General features: G+C 35.7%; 1 protein-coding gene across 11 annotated transcripts in view; it reads right to left on the bottom strand.

Moving 5' to 3' along the window:
• FBXL17 (F-box and leucine rich repeat protein 17) overlaps nucleotides 1-24,547 on the bottom strand; it is a 572,981-nt gene that overhangs the window by 358,997 nt on the left and 189,437 nt on the right. For all 11 annotated transcript variants that reach the window (XM_054252081.2, XM_035292206.3, XM_035292208.3 and 8 more), the window contains one exon: nucleotides 16,968-17,098. In XM_054252081.2, coding sequence (XP_054108056.1) covers nucleotides 16,968-17,098 — 131 coding nt within the window. The remainder of the gene's footprint in view (nucleotides 1-16,967; nucleotides 17,099-24,547) is intronic.

The following is a 24,547-nucleotide window of genomic DNA, read 5'->3' as shown; positions in this document are numbered from 1 at the left end:
ATGTGCAGATAGAGAACCTATTTAAAGGACTAAAATACAGTGTACAACTAAGAGTAGCAAGTTAGTAAAGATAAATAAAACCATTCAAATTAAACATAAGAAAAACACTGTCACTGGGGAAAGAATCAGGAGTAAAATATATGTGCATACCATAAACATCAGGAGTGTAGCATTGTAAAGTTATTGTAACCTTGTCCATTTTTAAACAGCTACATTTTTCACAATGGAAGATGGCCATCAAATAGCAACAATGTCTGTGTGGATGTCTAAATGTCTGTCAGGGCCTGCCTGGTAATATTTTACACTTCTCCCCTCTAACAAGCTTCACTGTTATGTCCTACTTAGAGATGGATGGCTGCCAAGAGCCATCACACAAAAAAGCTCCTCTATAACATAATGATGTCTCCATACTGGGAATAAACTTGTGAGAAAAATCTTGGAAATAAAAAAAAGATAGACATCTATTTAAGGATATAAATTACTGTGAGCTTCTAATTCCAACAAGATCATAGTACCCAAAATATTAACTCTATGTAAATAATATATATTTCCTCAAAGATAGTCATCCCATAGATGTCTATTAATCTGCAGAAAGAAATGTTATAGAAAACAACTGTTGTTTTAGTTTTCTTCAAATGTATTTACTGAATTTAATGAAGAAAGCCAGGGCATTGTCTTGACATATTTTGTCATCTCTTTCCAAATAAACTGTTGCCACAAGAATATTATGTTTTTCCAGCATTTTCATTCTCCTGTAGTTTTTTTTTAAATCTAAGGTTAACATGTTGTCAGTTAGACTGAAACTGAATCCACGTACCTCATACATAAGCCACCATTCTATGTTAGCGAATTCAGTGAGTGCTGTTTATTGTTAAGGGCTATGTCTACCCCCATTAAATAAACTTGAAAATTTTTACTGACTTATTTCGACTTGCTCTATTTCTTGTTCAACTTGAGTAAGTCAATTTTCTTTTATCTTACCTTGAACATAGGCTTATATTCACTAGGTTTGATTTCCATCCAATCAATCAATCAGCATGCATCTACTGAGCTTAGTCACAATTCCTGCCTATAATTGTAATACCCATGCTGTTATCAATGTAACATTCTAAAAAATTTATAATCCATCTGAGTGTAAATTAAAACTAAAAGAAAAAAAGTATAACCCTCTCCCTTCTTTTCCCAAACCTAAGATTCTCCAAATATATATTCACACATAGCAATATATTCATGTGCATGTGTGCACAATACAATAAAATATTAAAATTGTTGGTAATTTATTAATGAAAAACGATTATGTCAAAAGCAAAAATGGGAGTTCAGTTTAAATTCAGGTTAAAAGGAAAACAAATGGAAATCGTATTTCCTAAATGAAAATAGCTCTAAAAATACAAAAACAAATCACAGAGAAAATGCTCCCAGGCATTAATATTTAACAAGCAATAAAATCCCGAGGCAGGTCTGATTAGTGTGTCGCTACGGTAAATGGGTATGATAAGATACATATATGTCAGAATCACCTACTAACTAGTTTATGGTTGTATTGTCATTTACGTATTAGTTAAAAGAATTTCAAAAATGAAGATTCCCATTTCTATATGTGAAGTTTTTTGGTAGATATTAGTACCATTATTACCTGTGTACCATAGAAATTATGTTATTATAAGACTTCTTTTTCCTTTTTTTGAGACAAGAGTCTCACTCTATCTCCCAGGCTGGAGTGCAATGGTGCCATCTCAGATCACTGCAACCTCCACCTCCCAGGTTCAAGCAATTCTCCTGCCTCAGTCTCCCGAGTAGCTGGGACTATAGGCCTTGCTACCATGCCCGGCTAATTTTTGCTTTTTTCAGTAGACAGGGTTTCACAATGTTAGCCAGGCTCATCTCAAACTCCTGACCTCAAGTGATCCACCCACCTTGGCCTCCCACAGTGTTGGGATTACAGGCATGAGCCACTGTACCCAGCATTATAAGACTTTTCATTAGACGACAAAGATGTCAAAGACAAAAATAGAGTGGTGATTAAGCCATAATCACAATTATTCTAAGGAAGGGTCTTCTTTCCCCTCTCCATTTCTCCATAACTTGACAACAGAGAAAAGAATACAGATATTTAATACTGTGAAATACTAAAACTATCTTCAATGTATATAAAGTCAAGGGCTTATATTTACATGTTTTAAATTTTGTTTTTACATTCTCCCTTTCAGACTTAGGCCCTTATGAGACCAGAAGAGGTGTCTTTTTCTCCTTGCATTCACTAAATGAATACTCAAGATTAAATAGCAGTATTAGAAACTGCAAATGGATGTTATTTTATTGTAATATTTATTTTATTTAATTCTTATTTTATTGTAATGTTATTAGCTAGCACTTGTATTTCAGAGACTCCCAGGTAAGTTTAACTGCTTGTTGCAACCAATCGTATTTTTAAATTCAGAATAAGGTGTTAGAGGCAGTTTGATAGCTAGGAAATAGCAAGGGCTTTGAGGTCAGATAGATCTGCATTCAGTCTTGGCTCTGCACTTGCTATCTGTGATCTTCAGCAAGACACTACCTCTCTGTGCTCCATTTTGTTTTATCTGTATAACAGGGCATAATGAAACCTATGTCATATAATGTGATAATTAAATAAGTTAATGAATGAAAAACTCTTAGTCTGACTTAAAATTTACCACATAGGGCAGCTACAAAGTCAGTGTCTTAGTCATTCATTGCTGTATAACAAACCATACCAAAACTTAGTAGCTTTAAAAAAACAACTCTTACTTGCTCACAACTCTGGACCGGCTATTTGAACTGGACTTTGCTATGCAGTTCTGCTAGTTGTACTACCAAGGACTGCAGAAATCTGAAGGCTTGACTGAGATTGGATGGTGATACGGTTTGGCTGTGTCCCCACCCAAATCTCATCTGGAATTCCCACGTGTTGTGGGAGGGACCTGATGGGAGGTAATTGAATCACGGGGGCAGGTCTTTCCAGTGCTGTTCTCATGACAGTGAATAAGTCTCACAGGATCTGATGGTTTTAAAAAGAGGAGTTCCCCTGCACAAGCTCGCTCTCTCTCTTTTTGCCTGCTGCCATCCATGTAAGAGGTGACTTCCTCCTCCTTGCCTTCTGCCACGATTGTGAAAGCCCCAGCCACATGGAACTGTGAGTCCATTTAAGCCTCTTTCTTTTGTAAATTGCCCAGTCTGGGTAGGTCTTTAACAGCAGTATGAAAATGGACTAATACAGATGGTCTAAGATGGCCTTAATCACATGTCTGACAGTTCATGTCTGTCCTGGCTGTTGGTTAGACTTCCATCTTCATGTCATTTCTCATCCTTAGAAAGACCAGTCTGAGCTTATTTAAATGTTGGTGGCAATATTGCAAAAATGCAAGAACAGCAGTTGCAAGGCCTCTTGTAGCCAAAGCTCAGAAGCTCCACAACAAAATTTCCACCATATTCTATCAGTCACATCCAAGTCACAAAGCCAGCACAAATGCAAGGGGATAGAAGGAGAGAGAAAAAGACTCCACCTTTCAATGGGAGGATAGGCAATGTCATATTGCACAAAAAAGTGCATATATAGCCACAATTTGTGGTTATATTTTGACATCTTCTACTGTCTACAAAATAGAGAAATTTTTATAGTACCTATATTTTCAACTATAAATAATCACAGAAGTCAACTTTCAAAGGGCAAAAGTAAGTACTAGTTTGCATTTTCCCCAACATGAAGTAATATTACTCTGCTGCTTCAGTCACAGATTTCAACAGAAGACCAAGATCCAGACTCAACATCTAATACCATCATTTAAGTTGCTTGGTTGGTTGGTTTTTCTGTGTTTTAAGAGCCTCCAACACTTTCTATCTGATCTAATCAATAACTTGATTTCCATCTAATTTGGTATTTTTACCTACAAGAGCAGTTTTCTGTGTTTTATTTTATTTTATTTTTTTGAGATGATGTTTTGCTTGTTGCCCAGGCTAAAGTGCAATGGCATGATCTTGGGTTCATTGCAACCTCCACCTCCCAGGTTCAAGCAATTCTCCTGCCTCAGCTCCCAAGTAGCTGGGATTACAGGCAGACTCAAGTGATTCTCCTGCCTCAGCCTCCCAAAATGTACCACCATATCTGGCTAATTTTGTACTTTTCTTTAGTAGAGATGGCGTTTCACCATGTTGGTCAGGTTGCTCCTGAACTCCTGACCTCAAGTGATCTACCTGCATCGGCCTCCCAAAGTGCTGGGATTACAGGTGTGAGCCACCATGCCTGGCCAACAGCAGCTTTCTAATTGGACATTCCACAATAAATAGGAACACCAGGAAATCTTGGTTGAGTAGGTAGCCTTTCTAGAAACTATGAAGTTTATAAAAGAAGAAAAATATATTATAAAAAGCACATATACTTTTTTCCTATGAAAATAATCCCTAGAGAAAAATTTAATTTTGTGATGTAGTTAATTAGCTATGTCCAAAGATCTATTCATACTGAATTATGAAGAGATCAAATTTATTATGGTGAAGAAATGATAATTGCTACCAGGACTTCCTTTAACACGTGTGTCTCTAAAATATTCATTTGAGGAGCCACACTCCTTAATATAATGCAATATATTTTCTTTGAACAATTTCATGGGGCAGAATATGTCACTACACATACTGCATAAGAATTGCTTCAATGGAAGGAGAGAGGTAAAGGAAAGAGCTACTTGCTTGTTTGACAATATGGTAAACAGACAGTTTGGGGAATGAAAGGTTATTCCCCCAATAATGGCATTACTACATTTCCTAACAAGGAACTGATTCCTAAAATTGTCATTCTTTTCAGATGGGGACATGCTATAACACTGCTTCATAGAGAAACAGCTGGAAACTTAAGTAGTTACAATTTTAGACAAATGGGTGCTTTCAAAATTATAATAGTTAATAACAAGGAAAACCTCAATAATGTGAATTGTGTCAAATCTGGTTTTTAATACTTTTTAAAATCCTGATTATGTTATAAGAAGCCATATGAGAAGCCAAACATACGTTCATCTGGAGAAAATGCCACTAGCCAATGTCACCTTTGGTGGCTAGCTGTTTCTCACCATATTGAACAAGCTGTCACAGCATGAATTATTGGAAATTAGCCAATTCTAACTAATAATTAGAATTAAAGATAACCCTATGCTATAGTTCAGGCATAGGTAATCTACTCCTCAATTAATTTTTTTATGGAGATCTTATAAAGATATAAAATAATCTTATTTTTTAAATTATTTCAAAGTATTACATGGATGAGAGATATACTGTACAGGTTTATATGAAATAGTACCACTTTTAAAAAATAGTGACTATTCCAACATTTTTTAATTATATTGCTCACTAATCTTAATTGCCACAATTTCAAAAGACAGTTCCAAAGTGCATCTTGAACAAACAGAAAAGCAATTAGGCTAAATTAATTGCTTTGCTGATGTGATTTGCAGTAGGTATGCTTGGTGGTTTTGAAACTCCTGCCAGTGCTTTCACAACTTGATGTTCTGATGATTTTTTAGCCTCTTTTTGCACCAGAGCAATTAACCAGATAATTGTTCTAATGTGAACCTGGCCTTAATCAGTGTGTTTAGGTTCATAGTAGCAATTAACCAAACACTAAATATACGTTTTTAAAGTAGCACTTAAAAGTACTACAAGAAGAGCTAAAGAAAAACTCATAAGATTTTTTTCCTCATATAGCCATATTTTTTTCACCAAGAAGAAAGAAAAGAATGGAAGGAAGGAAGGAAGGAAGGAAGGAAGGAAGGAAGGAAGGAAGGAAGGAGGGAGGGAGGGAGGGAGGGAGGGAGGGAGGGAGGGAGGGAGGGAGGGAGGGAGGGAGGGAAGGAAGGAAGGAAGGAAGGAAGGAAGGAAGGAAGGAAGGAAGGAAGGAAGGAAGGAAGAGAGGGAGGGAGGGAGGGAGGGAGGGGGAAGGAGGGAGGGAGGGAGGGAGGGAGGGAGGGAAAGAAAGAAAGAAAAAGAAAAAATAAGCTGCGACTGTCTCCTCCATCTCTTTTCAATTAATACAAGGTATAAATGGAAGGCAAGTAAAGTTTCTGGTTCTTCACTTCTTTACTCAAAGTATTCCAAAGTCCCTACTAAAAGGGCAAAACCCACTGATTGAACATTGAAATTCTATTTCTGGCTCAAAAATGAGACTATGGCTTTCAGACAAATAGCATGTACTACATAAAGCAAGCTCTATCTGAATCTGAACAATGACATTAAATCCTCACTTTATGAAGCACCAACTTTATTCAGAAATAAATAAATCTGTTAGAAAAGAGAATCTGAACCAACTGCCTGGATTTTAGCCAGAGTTTGAGCCAAATTTAAAAGAAAATTTATTCATCATACAAAAGCATGATCTATCATTCTCTCAACACAAATATATTAAACTTATTCTCTGAGCAGGGAGCTGTGTGAGGTGCTGATTGGAAGCAGGGGTGGTAGGCGGCTGTGAGGTGAGGGAGTGGGATGCAAGACCCAGGTCCTCCTTACAAGGAGAAAGACTCGTAAACAAAATGTCACACAGCCACACAATAATATATGCCACCAACAGGGCCATGTGCTATAGATTTAGCTAGACAGTAACATGATACAGCACTTCATTACAATCACCATTATTATTTCATCTTTTCTTTAAATAAAAGGAATTCATATTCATTTTAAGGGAAACTATTAGTAGCAGTGCAACTATAATTGTTAAGGAACAACTTTGGGTTTTTTTCATACTTCAGTAAGTAAGGAGTAATTTTATACTGTCTTAAATTAAATGTTTTATCAGTTGAAGAGTGATACACATAAAACCTTTCCATTTTCATGAGGCATAAAGGTTCAAGCTGAAAGTATTCTGTCATTCTTCATGTCTCCAGGGAACACCTCCCTTTCTTAATTTCTGAAAGTACTTGTCATACAGAAAATAGCCCAGACACTTGCATGTCATGTCTGCCATTTTTAATTATTACCAATCAAGTTCCAGCAATTTCTCCTATGGTTAAACATGTGTGCACTTATCTTCTAAAATATTTCTTTATGCCACTGTTCATAAAATATTTCAGGCTGAAGCAAAATCCCTTGCACCAAATTAATAACTAATCACAGGAGATATTTATCATCTCAAGTCTTTTACAAGAAAATTGTCAGATTTAATCACCTTTCTCATATTTTCACTATTTACTGGGCTTCATTTATCATACATTTTAAAAATTTGACAACAGTGAGTTATTTTAATTGCCACCTTTGGTTTGGTGGATTAAGAATAAGACAACACCTGGGAGAAATGGAAGACGAAATAAATTTGTCCAAGCAGTCAATAAGCTATCATCATTTTCATCAATAAATGAAGATTTTCTTCATTGCTGGTAATTTTAAACAGATCTGAGACTAGGAAGTCTCTAAATCCATGTGCTTATAGCACTGTATTTATCATTATATAAACTGTATCTCATTCTTTCCTATAATTTAATCACAAATTACGACTTCATAACATGGAAAATACATTTAAATCCTGCAAGCTAAATGCCTACCTCTGTTCACTCAACTTTTTATGGCCTAAAAAACACAAAAGCAGTTTCAGCATTTAGAGTAGTACATCCAGAAATATCCATAAAGTGGTTCTATGGAAGTTGTTAATTACTACTACTTGTATTTACAGAAATGTTCGCTTATGCACTATTGCTCACTAGGAATCAAAGAGAACACAGAAATTTAAAAATTACCATTACATGTTAGGACTCTATTAAATATTCACATTATTCTATTTGACAAAATAGTGTCAACATGGAGAATCAATATGCCAAAATCACCCACATCAAATTCAGTCCCTTCTCTCTCTTGGAGTTAAAAAAGCAGGCTGAAATATACACATATATTATAGATTTTTCCTTTAAAGTTACCTTACCAGGTTAAATACTCTGGTGTTACATAGCAATTAATATTTCCTTAAAAATGATATTTAGTTACTAGAAGTACTAAAAGAACCAATATCAGAACTGATATCTAATACTATACCTACCAAACAACTGAAAAAATTTCTTTAAATTTGAATGCACTAAAAATCTCATCTGAAGATAAATGCACAAATAATTTTACCAGAAAAACTTTGCATTTTGGAGTAAAATATCACCAATTTTTATTTGAAAAATCCCACATACTTAAAGAAGTATAGACATTAATTGTGCCAATTATTTCTTTCTTTCTTTTTTTTTTGAGACAGAGTCTTGCTCTGTCTCCAGGGTGAAGTGTAGAGGTATGATCTCGGCTCACTGCAACCTCTGCCTCCCAGGGTCAAGCAATTCCCCTGCCTTAGCTTTCCAAGTGGCTGGGAATACAGTCACATGCCACCAAGTCTAGCTAATTTTTTCTATTTTAGTAGAGATGGAGTTTCATCACCATGCTGGTCAGGATGATCTCAATCTCCTGACCTCATGATCCGCCCACCTCTGCCTCCCAAAGTACTGGGATTACAGGCATGAGCCACTGTGCGGGGCCAGCTTCCTTCTTTTTAACAGAAAGACAACTTATTCAAAGTATATAACCTGTAGTCATACAGTGGTTTAATCTGCAGTGGTTAAGCATTTGCTACAAATAACAAAGTAGCATTTACAGATAATGAAATATTTGTAAAAATAACTGTGCATCATTATAAGTTAAATAAATACCTATTCAAAATTCATTAAGGAAATTCTTTTTCAGACCAACTATGAGTCATGTGTAGTACAAAACAAAAAAGTGGGCAAGATTTTCTACTTTTCCTCAAGAAACATCATAAGAAATGAAGAGTTACAAATGGGGTTGACTGGAAAAATTACTTTTTACCAAAAATAAGCTGTTTCAAAAAATATTCACAACTTGCTATATGCTCTAAAATATTCAAAACATGTCAACTTTCAGATATCCCATAGGAATAAGAAAAGGTATCATTCTAACTATATTTAGAATGATCAACCATATCTGATGTCTGAGGGCGTATGACCATTTATCATCCAAACCAAGATATTCTGGAACTTAGGAAGAGCAGCAACACAAATACTAAACCTCGCAGAATGCCAAAATAACAGGCATGGGCTGTAACTATTCTGAGCAAACCAAGCTATATGGTCACTCTAGGTCTGAAGCAGAATAAGGATGTGGAAGACAGTGAGCCTTTCATAGTAGGATCTTGGACATTGAAGACACATGAAAATGGGTTCCAGTCTTGGTTCTACTAGTTGTGAACTAGTCAAGATGTCTGGGCCTTAATTCCTTTGTTTGAAAATGGGGATAATTCCTTCCTCAGGGTTGTAGAGATTAAATAAAACAACATGTATAAACAGAACAGTGTCTGGAACAGATTGTAATTAAGTGGTAACTATTACAGTTATTGCTATTATCCTGGCTCCAGAAAAAAGAAAGAGAAAAAATATACACTCTTACCTTACTAGCACTACACAGCCAATTATGGTTTTAGAAAGAAGCTCTGATAGAATAATAAAGAAGACATGGTTTTTTATTTTATTTTATTTCTTTGAGAAAGGATCTTCCTCTGTCTCCCAGACTGGAGAGTGATGGCACGATCACAGGTCACTGCAACCTTTGTCCCCCACTCTCAAGCGATCCTGCCAGCTCAGCCTCTCTCACATCTGGGTCTACAGTCACGTCCCATCACACCCGGCTAGTTTTTTAGAGATGGGGTTTTACTATGTTGCCCAGGCTAGTCTCAAACTCCTGAGCTCAAGTAATCTACCCTCCTTTGCCTCCCAAAGTACTGAGATGACAAGAGGTGAGACTACTGCCTGGCCTCATGATTTTTTAAAGATAGTTTGGAAGCCTGGAATAATAGTTACTCCAATACCAATCTATTCTTCTAGGGATGGTCTTACACATAAATGTAAATTTGTGAATAAAAAAAATAGTGCCAAAAATATGCTTACTTCAAACTGATGTCACTAGTTTAGAAAGACTTCATTCTGTTTCTACAGTAGTCTCAGAACTCAGCAAAATATATTTCATTATTCTTTTTGCAAAAACACAAATAATGTCATAGAACATATGCAAAACTATTCAGTGTATTAAATAAATAAGCTAAAATTCAATTTTACTAAAGCTTTACCTAACCAGCCCAGACACATTATTAGGCACCAAAAGTTTGCAGACAGATTGCTCTGCATTCTATAGAGGCAGGGCGGTGCTGCTATAAATACCACCACCAAGCAGTTTCAACAGTCAGCATTATTTTTGCCACCTCTTTGATTCCAAGTTTTCAGGTTTTTATGATAGAAAATTGCTCAAACTTCACACTCAATACTCCAAGGTGAAAAGTATTTCTCTCCTCTACACCACTTAACTTTAACAGAAAACAAAATATTCTCAAACTCATTTCAACTCTGCCTGCTGGATTTAATGGATAGGTTTGTTTCCCTTGGGCAATCTTTAAAACCTCAGTCTCTAGGAGAATTAAGTAATATTAGGGGATTGAAATGAAATAAAATTCTAAGTCCACTGTGACATGACATTCACAGGAAGATGGTAGATTATCTACCCAGTCCTTGAACACTTATAAATACAATATATAGCATATGTTCACAAAACAATTCTTGGAAATAAAACACAATGGGCACTCAGCAAATATTTTATATCACCAACACCTGCTCAAATCCTCTCTGAACTTTATTTCTAAATATCACCGTTTTTTATTGAATCAACGGAAATTTGAAAGAAGAAACAGAATAAACATCCAGAGAGGATCAGGGGAGTTAGAAAAATCTTTATATAAAGACTCATTGAGTTTTACATGAGCCAAGGTGCTGTCAGTCTCACTGAAAGGGATAGTGAAGTAATCTGTCACTCTACAACTTTCACCTCAGTATACCTAAAAAAAAAAAAAAGAGGGATTTTTCCATACAAAAAAGAAAAAGAGAATAGTATTAAGAGTTTTCTTAATATTGAAAACAAAGGAATCATGAATCAAACACTAAACATTGCCAATGAATTCATTTTAAAATTAGCAAGTTTAAATCATAGGTTTGGAGTTGGAGGAATGTTAATCAACTAGTCCAACCCTCCTTATAATTCAGGAAACTTTTTACAGCACTCTGTTTGGACACTAACAAAGAGTGCATTCTCTGTTTCGGAAAGCAGCTGATGAAAATCAAGGTTTTAACTTATTTTAAACTTCATTCTGTCTCTATCTATAACTTCCACCGGTTGACTAACATTTCGGTGCCTAAAATAATAAGTAACTAATTTAGGTAAACTAATGAACTCTCTTTCATTTTTTAACATATTTTATCAGATGCAATTTAAAAAGAACTGTATGATTTCAGTATGAAATATCTAACAAATTTCAATTTTAAGGAAGGAGAATTCAGTTTGTAGACTAGATGGGGAACAGGCAGATAATATAAAGAAAATGGATCATGCCTGGTGGGAAGAGTGGATAAATGGAAAATGGCCAAAGAGAACAGTGCATTCCTCATCCTGGAAAGAATGCTGACATGAGAAAATGTGGGCCTATTATTATTGGGTCCACAACTTTTCCAAAAGAAAGCCTGAATTCAGAATATTTATGCTAAATATCCTAATTTTTAAAGTGCTGGCAACTAATTCAAAATTTTTAAATACTATGTATGCCAAACAAAACAGCTTTGTGGACTAGACTCAGCTGTTGCTCACTAGTTTGCAACTTCAAATGGTCTTATTTAAAAGTTATATTTAAAGAGAAATATCTGGGTCGGGGGCAGTGGCTCACACCTGTAACCTCAGCACTTTGGGAGGCCAAGATGGATGGATAACTTGCAGTTAGGAGTTCTAGACCAGCCTGGCCAAACTGGTAAAACCCCATCTCTACTAAAAACACTAAAACAAGCCCCACATGGTGGTGAATGCCTGTATATCCAGCTACTTGGGAGGATGAGGCAGGAGAATCACTTGAACCCCAGGAGGCAGAGGTTGCAGTGAGCTGAGATGGTGCCACTGCACTCCAGCCTGGGCAGCAGAGTGTGACTTCATCTTTAAAAAAAAGAGAGAGAGAAATATCTATAGGCACTATTTTAACCTCTAGCACATACAGAATAAAACAGTAATTATTTTGTAAACCTTATTTTTTACTTGAAAGAAAATGGATACCAGTCTAAGATTTAAAATTTTCCAAATTTTAGAATATGCAGTGATGAAGTAGCTTCCTTAACATAAATACAAGATTCACACAGCAAATTATGGCAACATAATTGATATTAACAACAACACTGGCTTTGTTATGCTTTGTGATTTTAGCTACTTATTAGATAATGTTATTTGCCTTGTAGTATTTTCTATATTGTTCTCCTAATTCATGAGCAAGCATGGTCAACTGTCAAAAAAGGCTCATATATTTGATAATGGGGATATAAAACATAAGATTAAACTAATTTAATTTTCAGGACCAATGTTAAAAATTGAAAATGAGATTAGCTCTTTGATAGTTTAAAAACTAAAAACAGCTTTTGTAAAGATCTATTAAAATCAGTTAGATTTTATTTAATTCTTATTAACAAAAAAGAATAAAAGAACCATTATAAGTATATTGCTATAACAATGCTCAGACCATTCAGTTTTTCATACATCAGCTTTTACACCCAAAACTTGCTGCTTTTAGACTCTGTGTCAAACATATAAAAATGTTGTAGACCAAATTGGATGTGAAATAATAAAGACTAATATAAATACAAAAAAAATTTTCAATAAACTTAGAATCAGAGTGGAGGAGACATAATAACCAGATGTTTAATTTAAATCAGTGATAGAAATAGTCAGTGTCCTCTTTTCATAAAACACTTGGATTTTATTTGTATTCAAAAGCAATGGTAAATGTCAAATGACTACCAGACCATCCTTCTGAATACAAGAAAATATCATGCTGTTTAACTCTCTAAACACAAAAAGTGCTTTTAGAAAAACACAGATAAAGAGCAGCATGTCTTAGTCACAGAGATCATCAATTCAAGGACCAGAAAATGCTAAAAGGCACCATAAGAGTAAAGTCTTTCAATTACTGCATGTTTTAAAATTTTGAACTTAAAAAAATGTTCACAGATAAGAACTTTTAAAGCCTAGGGTAAATCTTATATATAAGGACTGTGACAAGTATTGAAGTTTATCTTAATGTGAGAAATCCTTTATTAAAACCAGCAACATTCAGGATAAATCCTTGTAACAGATATTGTATAGAAATTAATATCTAAAAGTTCCACTATACTTTCAGTATGAAAGAAAATAATGAGCTTAGTTTAAAAATTAAGAATTTTATACATGTTAGTTGTATGTGAATCCCAACTATGACATGGAAAATTGACTGATTAGCCATTCATTTTTTCTTGTTTGTCCTCACTTAGTTTTTATTGCAATGACGATGGAGAAATACATCCACTGAAAAGCCAAAGAAAAGTCAAAGGAATGGTCTAGACTTAATAGAAATAGTATGACTTTCCCCAGAATAAAAGACGTTGAAGAGATTAAATGAGAATACTTGTAAAGTGCCTATCAATTACCTGGGTAATAAAGGTTACTTTCATCCCCTCAATCCTTACAAGGCTCACTATTATCATTAAGTCTTATGTCACCTAAAGAGAGTGACCTTTGAGAACAGCAGGAACTCAGTGCCCCATAGTCTGAGACATACTAGCAAGTATTTAGTAGGGGGCTAATAAATGCTTTCTGATTTATTGGAGGATAATAATAATGAACAAATGTAAAACAGACTTAATTGATAGGCTAAATGCATTAGTGCATTCCAGTGCCCTCTATGTGGAAGGTTACTAACCCATCTCAGCTAAGTGCTGAAATTATAATTAAGTCTGATGAGAAGTTCTAGATTTACACCAATATAATTACAAATGTTACTTAGCTTAGTAATATAGTATGGCAAGAACAATGAGATGAGTAATTTAGATCATACTGCAAAGTGGGTTTTAATGTTTGAAACTTCTATTACAGTATACAGGATAAGTGCAAGTAGTGTAATTAAAACCTAAAAGAGCCTGATCTTTAAAATGCTACTGTTCAACCTCATTAAAATGCATGTTTTCTCAATCCAAACTTTTCCATTAAGAACATAAAAATACACTTTCATTCCTTACAAATAAATCTCTACAATACATATATTTAGCATCAAGCACCAAATAACCATTACAGTTAAGTAGGAAAAAATGATTGAAAAAGCATAAAGTTTGAATACAGGAAGCCTAACAAAGGGAAGGATAAGCAAAGTGAGAGCTCCCAACATTTTCATTTGTAAATTACCCAGTTACAACAAAATTAGCATTTAAAGAACTAGAAGATTAGAAATCTATTCTCCCATCTTTAATTAGATGATACAAACCTAAGCAAAATATTTACTTAGATAATTCATATAGCCATGTATAGACTGTATCTTATTTATCAATTATAGTAGTCTCCAATTAGTGACTCTTCTACACATGTCCTGTATACTGAAAACTGTTTTGGAATATAATCATCTTGTTGCAGAAACAGTTTTCTCCTTTTAATTCAACGTACTACCAAGAAATTTCTGGTAATATATTAAACTAATGTTAGATACCAATGCCCACAAGATATTGTTTATTTATGTACTTTATTATTTGTTGTGAATAGCTTTTTAAAGATTACTTTAAATTTTTATATAGAATGTTGATTATAGAGAATTTTACTTTGTACACTTTCTTTTCAGGAAAGTTAATTTATTTGAATTTTCTTTTTCTTAATTTTTTAATTTCAATAACTTTAGGAGCGTTAAGTGGTTTTGGTTACACGGATGAATTGTATAGTGGTAAGGTCTAGGATTTTAGTGCACCCCTTACCTGAGTAGTGTACATTGTACTCAATAGGCAGTTTTTATCCCTCACCCCCTTCCAAGACTCCTCACTTTGAGCTCCCATGTCCATTATACTGCTCTGTATGCCTTTGCATACCTATAGCTCAATGCCCACTTATAAGTGAGAACACATGGTATTTGGTTTTTTATTCCTGAGTTACTTCACTTAGAATAACGACCTCCAGTTCCATTTTTTTTAGAAAGTGATATATTTCATAGGGTGAACAGTACTCAAAAACGAGAGAATTTTTATAAATGGTGATCACATACCCATTCTAGATGAGTACATTTTTCAAGAAAAATTTCACTAAGAGTGAAGTAAAGGCTATCACATAATTTAAAGGGTAATTAAGGGTAATTTAAGAAAATGTCACTAGAATTTACCAAAATTGGGAAAAATGGAGTCTACATGGTTTTATTTTTAAAGTATAAAAGGAAATTAAAAGAGGGGAGGCCAGGTACATTGGCTCATGCCTATAATCCCAGCACTTTGAAAGGTCAAGGCAGGGGGTGGGGGATCTCTTAAGGCCAATAGTTTGAGACCAGCCTGGCCAACATGTCAGAACCCCATCTCTACTAAAAATACAAACATTAGCCATGAGTGGTGGTGCCCACTTGTAATCCCAGTTACTGGGATGCTGAGGCACTAGAATCCCTTGAACCTAGGAGGCAGAGGTTGCAGTGAGCAGAGATCGTGCCACTGACTACACTCCAGACTGGGTGACAGAGCAAGACTCAGTCTCAAGAAAAAAAAAAAAGAGGGGAAATATCTTAAATTTAAAGCATTATCTGACACCAAAAATTATTTCTCCTATTTTTAAAAGAATATTTAAATCTAAATAGGTTCTAATTTTAGCTGAAGTAGTGCTTTCTATTTTGAAAGGAAAATATTTTTAGAAACTTATCTTAAAATAAAAATTCTTGGAAACTTACTGGGCAAGAATCCTCTCATGCCCATATTTACAAATCTACCTAATCAGTAGTACTAGTGCTACTCTGTAGTTGTTTTCATTATAATAGGCTACTTTTAAGGGTTTTCCTGTATTTTTTTCTTCCTTCCTGAAATATTTCAAAGAAAAATGAGTTAATCATTATTCATAAGAAAAAAACTTTCAATTCTATACTGTATATTAAACTATTCATCACGAGACTTCCATTTCTGAAACAAATTGCATGTATATACCGAAAGGAAAATTTCATCCTTAGGCACTGATATGGTTTGGTTTGTGTTCCCACCCAAATTTCATGTCAAATTGTTACCCCTAATGTTGAAGGAGGGGCCTGCCTGTTGGGAGGTGACTGGATCACGGGAACAAATTTCCCCCTTGCTGTTCTCCTGATAGTGAGTGAGTTCTCATGAGAACTGGATGTCTAAAAGTGTGGAGTACATCCCACTTCACTACTCTCTTCCTTACTTCTCTGGCCATGTAAGACGCGTCTGCTTTTTGCCATACTTTTAAGTTTCCTGAGGCCTCTCCAGCCATAGTTCCTATACAACCTGCAGAACTATGTATCAAACCTCTTATCTTTATAAATTACCAAGTCTAAGGTAGTTCTTTACGGCAATACTAGAATGGACTAATATAGGCACAGTGGCATATATGCCTGTAGTCCAAGCTATTCAGGAGGCTGAGGTGGAAGGATCACTTGAGCCCAGGAATTGCACCTGGGAAACACAGTGAGACTCCATCTCCAAAAAAAAAAAAGTCACCTTTAGGAAAGGGTTTAAATGTATAATGTTTCAGATGCTTTCTCCAAATCATTAAAATCAACCACAAATGTTGCAAAAATGTTAAAGCGACAAATAATATATCATTACAAACTTACAAGCATGGCAAAAAGCAGGCACATCTTAGATGGATATCAAAGAAAAAATTCAACAGCTTACTATTGTTACAACTGTTGAGGCAAACATTTGTATTAAAGCACCTAAAAACTTTGCTGCACTTACAAGCAAAAAAATGCATTAAATGTATAGATCTAGATAGTTTTCAAAACTTAAACATATCTATTTGAAAAGGCACAACTGCATTCAATTTTAAAGACATGCCTTGTTATAATGATAATTAGTATTTGCTACATGTCTTCCTCCAGAAAAGTATTTTTAACATGTTACAATGGTTACCTGTCATTTATGATCCAGTTCAGACAGAGATTGAGAGAGCTAAGATTTTTGCACCTCTTGACAATTTCCATCACGGTTTCATTATCCAGTTCAGTGATATGACGTAGGTCCAAGCTGGAAAGGTTTCTTAGCTAATGAGATAAATAAAATGAAAGATGAAAAACGTAAATACTGCATTCATTCTTAAAACTTATAAATGGAGTTTATTAAGGTAGCATATCATTGTAAAATATTTAAAATAGATGATAAACTAGAATCTTTTAATTAAATATATTGTATAATATTTTACACATTAAACATGAGTGTAGTACAGAAGTCTACGGTGAATATTTGAATGGCAACAAACATTAAAAGAAAGTAGATTTTACTCAAGTATCTTAAAAATCAAGTTAGAAATCTATTGTCTGATAGGCAGGCAAGCTATTGAGTATATTACAGTAAATACCTACAATTTGGTAAGATTATTATAACATTGTTCAATGTCAGATATTATCTTCATAATTATAATGTCATTTCTGTATAGATTTTTTTCATTTTTTAAAAGATGAAATATGAGTAAACGTTTAATTCAGAGATAGCTTGGTGATAAATTATCAATGTACTCTAAACTGTACTATTATGGATATGTGTTTCATCATGACATGATATAAAATGTGTTTTAAGAAACAAAAATTCCAGGTTCCACCTTCTCCATGTCTTCATCTATGTCTTTAATTTTCCTGTTTTCCCCTGATGTTTAACCTCTAAAGCAAATTAGTGATAATATTTACATAAAAGTGGTAGAATCTTAATTATCCTCTTCAAATAAGCTACCTTTTCAAATATTAAGTAAGCTCTTTTTGCTTAATAATTGCAAAACTTAATCTGGAGGCATATGATAGACCAAATAACACAAATACCCTCCCACCGAAGATATTTATGCTCTAATATGTTACCTTATAAGGCAAGAGATTTTGCAAATGTGATTAATTAAAGGTATGGATCTTGAGATGGGGATATTATCCTAGATTATCTGAGTAGGCCCAGTTTAATCACTGGAGCCCCTTACAAGCACAGACTTACTCAGAGAAAGTCAGAGAGATGTGATGGAAGATACAGGAGATGTTTCAATCATGAAACGGATTCAAGCTACTTTTACTAGCTTCGACTATTGAGGAAGGGGCCAGGAGCTAAGGAATATGGGCAGCTTTACAGTTGGAAACAGTCCTCAGCTGACAGCCAGTAAGAAATAAGGACCTCGGACTTACAACCTTAAGGAACTTAATTCTGCCAAACAACCTGCAGAGGTGAGCAAGAAAATAGATGCTCCCTTCAGGCTCTTGGAAAGAAAAAAATCCAGCTGACACCTTGAATTTAGCCTGGTGAGACCTGTGTCAGATGGGTGTCTGTTTTATAGAATAGTGAAATAATAAACTGGTGCTGTTTTAAGTTGCTAAGTGTGTGGGAATTTAAGTCAGTTTAGCTTAAACCCCAAGGGAAGAGTAGACACTTGAATCTCCACTGAAAATGTTCTATATTTCTGCTGTCTGATAGAGTAACCATTAATCACTTGTACCTATGGAGCACCTAAAATGTTACCAGTGTGACAGGGAACCTGAACTTTTAATTTTATTTAATTTACATTTAATTTTTATATCTATATGTGGCTAATGGCTATAGTGTTGAACAGCATGGCTCAAAAGAATGGTCATTGGAAGGGTGGGAGGCAAACGTGCCAGGCAGTACTCACACTCTCTTTCCACCTCAGCTCCCAATGGGAGAAGCTATACAGAGTAAGTTCATAGAGTCACTACTCGATGCCCTCTGAAGCATGCTGCCCAACTATGGAGATAAAAAGAGATAGCTGCTGCACATAAAATACAGAAAGGTCCACAACAGTAGGTAAATTCTTTCTAATGGAGACAGCGAGCATCTGTACCAGCTTCTTCTAAGGGCTGGATTGTAGGCATTAGAAAAGGCAGAGCTTCAGGAAAAGCTCTCTGCAATTGCCTTAACAGCTGGGATGTTCAAGGAAGTCACATCCAGTCCAGTATGGGACTCAGCAAAATGATGCTCCAGAACAGAGGCAGGACAAGCAAAGAAGAAATAGGTTCGGACAAAGCCCATTCAATAACTGCAGAGTAAGGGCTTTAGCAACATCAGAACATACTTTGTACTTGCCAACCAAAGCACACAGGAATGGACTCATTCTCATTAAAACATAGACCTTTCTGGCTATCTTGACAGCTTCAGGCAACTGACCAGTCAGAACCTGGGTCAACTCCCTCAATTTCCCTTTCTTCAAGGTTCGCCTTACTGAAATAATTATAGACAATACTAAGCCCAGGGCTCTTAAGGTAAGCTGTTTGGGCTCTAAAGTTTTGCTGCAAACAAACAGGAGCTAGGGATCTAGCTTCTGATCCCTAGATCTTACCTCTCATTGTAGCTAACTTTTTTTAAGCATCTACAGGTACCAAAAAGAGAGAAAGAGAAAGAGAGAGAGAGAGAGAGAGAGAGAGAGAGAGAGAGAGAGAGAGAGAGAGAGAAAATACAAAATAAACAGCAAAATACATTTCTACAACTTTTCTGACCTCACTAGAAATCACCTAAAGGAACAAAGGGTTGATATGCATGCTCCTTCCTAAGCTTTCTTCCTTCCCATGCCTGATCTGCATGTGGTGGGCCCAGAAATTGAAATCACCCACAGTCATGGCTAGGCTTGGAGCAAAATGAAAGGCCAACATCTTTTATTAACAGGACATACCAGAAGGATAGATGGCAATGTACATTGATCAACTCACTAGTTCTGTGGGTCAGGAGACCAGGCATGGATTAGCTGTGTCCTCTGCCTATGGTTTCATAAGGCAATCAAGATCTCAACTGGGGCTGTATTTCTTTCAAGAGCTCACATCCTCTTACAAGCTTATGTAGTTGCTGGAATAATTCATAGGATAGTATAGGATGGCAATAAAATGAAAGAGACAACAGTAATAGCAAAAAACACAGGTCTCAGACACAGTGTTTTTTTGTTGTTATTTCTCATGAGAAGAAGGAAACTAATAGTCTGAAAGCAGCTATGGAAAGCAAAGAGAATCCTGCCCCCTCCTCCTGACACTGAGAGAAACACAGAAAATAAACAGGTATGGTAGGCGAAATTCTAAGATGATCCCAATGGCCTATGCTCTACCATAATCCCTGCCCCTTGAGTGTGGATAGGACCCATGATTAGGATGGAAATTCTCCTTATAAAGCAAAAAGATTTTGCAGCTATAATTATGGCTCCTGATTAGTTAACACTGAATGAATCAAAAGGGAAAGTATCCTAGGTGAACCTGACCTAATCAGTTGGGCCTTTACAAAGGGTCTGGAGGTCAAAAAATTATCTTGCTTGGCCTTGAAGAACTAAGCAGCTGTGTTATAAAAAGGACTGTGAGAGTCTTCTGGGGATTGGCCACTGGCTGATGGCCAGCAGTCCTACAACCACGTGGCACTGAAGTCTTCCAGCAACTACATGAACTTGTAATAAGAGTTGAGCTCTATAAAGAACATCCCCAGTTGAGATCTTGATTGCATTGTGAAACCCTAGGCAGAGGACACAGCTAAGCCATGTCTGGTCTCCTGACCCACAGAACTAGTGAGATGATAAACGTACATTGTTTTAAGCTGCTAAATTTGTAGTAATTTATGTGCATCAGTAGAAAACAAATACAGGTAAGCTGCAGGGGACACTGTATTGCTGAAAAAAAGCCAGGTTTCACTCAAGAGGAATATTCTTGCCCACTTTAAATGCTGAGGCTTTCTGCCCTCTTTAGATACTTATGCTCACAAAAGCACAGAGGGAGAGGCTTGGTCCATTTAGCCTTCTCGTCTAGGTTTGTCTCCAGCTTCCAAGAAAGTACTTCCTAGAAAACAGTCAGTTAAGATGTGGCCACTCTCATCAGAAGAAAAAGAGAGAGAGAGAGAGAGAGAGAGACAGAGACAGAGATAGTGAGAAAGTGGGGAGATCTTCCTAAATTTCTTAAAGCGACCCTTATTCATGGAAAGATGGGCTTAATGGAAACGCTTTATGAAAATATTTGCACACCTTCTGGCTTTTACTCAATTCATACTTGTCAATAGTCATGTGCTTCCATATACATGTATCCTTAAAACAGGTTAACTGCCTTTTCACGTTTCCTAAAGTTTTATTTTTCACAAGATTTTTGCATTAGGGCTAGAGAGGTGGATAAAATGGTTTCACTGGTCAGGTTTTCTTGTTTTTGATTGAGCAAAGATGAACTTGTATGTGTCAAGCATCTGAGTCACTGTTAAATTTGATAATCCTCATATTGCTGTTCCCCGCATTTCTATTTTCTTCCTTAAAAATCACCATTTTTTAAAACCACATTATCTTTACAGTTAGCTTCCTTTATAGGGTATTTTTTATCCCCACACCCAAAAAGTTTTTATCACTGTTGGAAATATACTCTTCCAGTAACATGTAAAAAGAAGCAGACAGCCCTTGTGAACTGCAGATGCTGTGTAGCTTTCTGGCCTCATATGCTGACAGTCGCCTCATGATGGTATCACAGGAAAATCAGAAATAAACTGCATTAAATGGACCCTCAAAGCTGCTTGAAAATACTTTGACATATGACTCTTACACTTATAAACATTAAGCATTAATTTTGCTATTTGTAACCGTATGCATATGTGAACCACTAAATATAACCATGCAAAATACACATACAGCATGACCTTATTTTCCCAATTTATCTTTAATTTCTAGGAAGATTCAAAGTCACAAAAATTTTATCCAGCTACATAGCTATCTCCTCCATATGCATATTTGGGGTTCCAGCACAGCTTCTGACACAGAGTTTCCATGTGAATCCTTACCTATCTCTTGGCTTCCTTCATTGTAATGTATCTCTTCATCACAACAGTTTGAATGAACTTGATGCCACTAAACTGTACATTTTAAATGGTTAAAATAGTAAATTCTATGTTATGTACATTTTACCACAGTAAAAAAAAAATCACATATCAAGAAGAAGATTGGTGAGAGCCTACAATAAAAATTGTGTAAAGAAGAAAATATAAAGCTGCTCGTGCCAGTTCAGTCTTTCCTCATTGAAAAGATAACTAAGTGCTAATGAAGAGGGAATAACTTATCAAATTGCAGATGCTTGATAGACAGATGTTGGCAAATCTAAAATATTTTATAGACTTGTGGAAATCCAAAAATATCTAAAACTTGAGTTCTATTTGACTCTTGAACTTTTAGAATCCAGGCCTACACCTCATAGTAACATAAACTAGATGACGGATGACACTGGTCTACTTGTGCCTCTTACTGCCCTGTATGTACTGTCCATAAATAAAAAGTTTCTCACTCTTGAATCCTTGAGGAAAACGGTTTACTTGAGCTCTTACACTCCAGGATTCTACGGGGATCTTAAGGAATATTTTACTTTCATTTTTTCATGCGCCGACAGTCACTATGTTCACACGGCCTTGCCTATAACTACTGTGGCTAACTCAACATGAAATATGACAGTATCCAAAGGCAGTTCCAAGAGACTAATACCCAGTTACCAGCATCATTACAAGACACAAAAGTAGCACTTCTATGAAATGTGTCATTTTTATTCAAAACTCCACAAACAGTTCTGTCAAATTCATCAAACTCCCTTCCTTCGCCATGAGAATTTCATAATGGTGCCCTACAGTGTTTCATAAAAAGCTACCTAAAATAATCCTTCATAGTCTCAAACAGATAATTACATTTAGGAAACTACATTTTAATTAAACTTACTTTCCTTATAATTCACTGGTAGTTGTGAGTTACATAAATCACAGAAGATTTGAATAAGCAAAGCCTTACAACCAAGATCTAAATGTTTCATTCCAATTTTTAAACACTTAGTATTTTAACAGAAACCCAAGTCCAGAATGTAGAATGTAGGTAATCATCTTTCAGTTTAATACTGCTTTTATTAGAAAAAAATGTGACATCTAATTAATTCATGTTAAAGACTAAAATTAGTCAATGATTGGTATGGCCATGTATGTACTTAAATATAAATGAGACACTAAAATGTTACCTAGGAAACACAGGCTTGGTGGATTATAGAAAGACCTCAGATGGCTTCCAAATTTTCTTAAGACCCTACAAAAGTTGAAAATGAAACAAAACCCCCAATTGTGCAGGGTGACTGAAGTGGATGAACTAACAAAAGAGTACTCACAGTACCTTGGCAAAGGCAGGATGGATGTTCTATCACTTCAGGACACTGAGGATAATTTAAGTGACACAACTTAGAAGTGGTCATTTTTGAAAATAATAAAAACTTCTATATAGTTAAGTATGTTCAAATGTTAATTAGTACCTAAATTACTTCTTGCCAGTACTGCACATATTGACTTTATTGGACTAGGTTTTAAGCAGTTGCAATGTTTAGGGAGCAAAGTCAAGAGTTAAGACAGGCTGCCTCGCTGATGAAGGGGTTGCTTGTTGGGCATAGATTAGCACCACGCACTAATCTGCCAAACAGCTGTCAGGCTGTCAAGATGGAGACTATGGGTGAGCCTAAAGGCAGAGGAAGAGAGAAGGGTCAGAGAAAGGCCGCTATATGAAAACTAGGGAAAGCTTCCTATTAAGGACAGGGTGAGTGATTCAAGGAGAAAGGGAAGGGGGTGGTAGCAATAGATATTGAAGTATAAAAACAGAAAAAAGTAAAGAAACTAAGACTGCTGGGAATGAAAAGAAAAGGGGCAGAGAGAATTTCTGTTTCCAAGCCTAGAAAGACTTCTACACTTTGAGAAGGTCTGGTATCTAACTTAGAAAAGGACTTGTTTGAACAAGAGAGGGAATAGGGTTATCCCTTCTACTGATTAACTAGGCTGGAATCTCAGCTAGCATATTAAATGTAATAAAAATCTAAATAAGTCATATTTAGGAAATCAGGCAAATCCTTCCCAGCCCTGAGGGTGGAACTGAAAGGCTTCTAAAATCCTTAAAGCTTGGTAGAGACAATAAAAATTGCTAGTACTAACTATGAAGACAGGACTTCCAGGGTCTTGGAATCAATAGCAGCTATGATCTTAATTTTGAGGCACTTTCTCTATGTATTCTCTTTCACCCACTGCCTTCTTAATCACACTGGGCTTTTCTCTTCGCATTATTTTCAAATTCAAGACCTGTTTGGTTTTGCCATTCTCCTAACAGATCTGACATTATTCTCCATTTTATCCATTCTGTTTTGCTTTCTAGGATATGTTACAGCCCAGCTTCTCCTCAAAGTGGTCCCTTATAACTCCTTCTTGCCACATCACCAGCCAGATTAATCTTCCTGAAACTACTTCAATCAAATCTACCTTCTCCAAAGCCTTTAAGCAACAAAAATATTTCTGCTGCAAAAAGGAATCTCAGAACTTCCCTATCAAGGCCCTTCACTGTCCATCCCTACCATTCTCTGAAATCTGTTAAGCCAACTAGAATCTCTTTCCCCAGATTTTGAGAAGTTGTTCTCACTATGTTCGGTGAACTGTGCTCATTATTTTAAATCTGCTCTCACTTCACTTATTTTACTCTGATAACTTAGAAGTATCTGCTCCCC

The sequence above is a fragment of the Callithrix jacchus genome, chromosome 2 (assembly GCF_049354715.1).
Source record: "Callithrix jacchus isolate 240 chromosome 2, calJac240_pri, whole genome shotgun sequence".
NCBI classification, from domain to species: domain Eukaryota; kingdom Metazoa; phylum Chordata; class Mammalia; order Primates; family Cebidae; genus Callithrix; species Callithrix jacchus.
The sequence above is the reverse complement of the archived record's forward strand: the minus strand, read 5'-3'. Positions and strand labels throughout refer to the sequence as shown.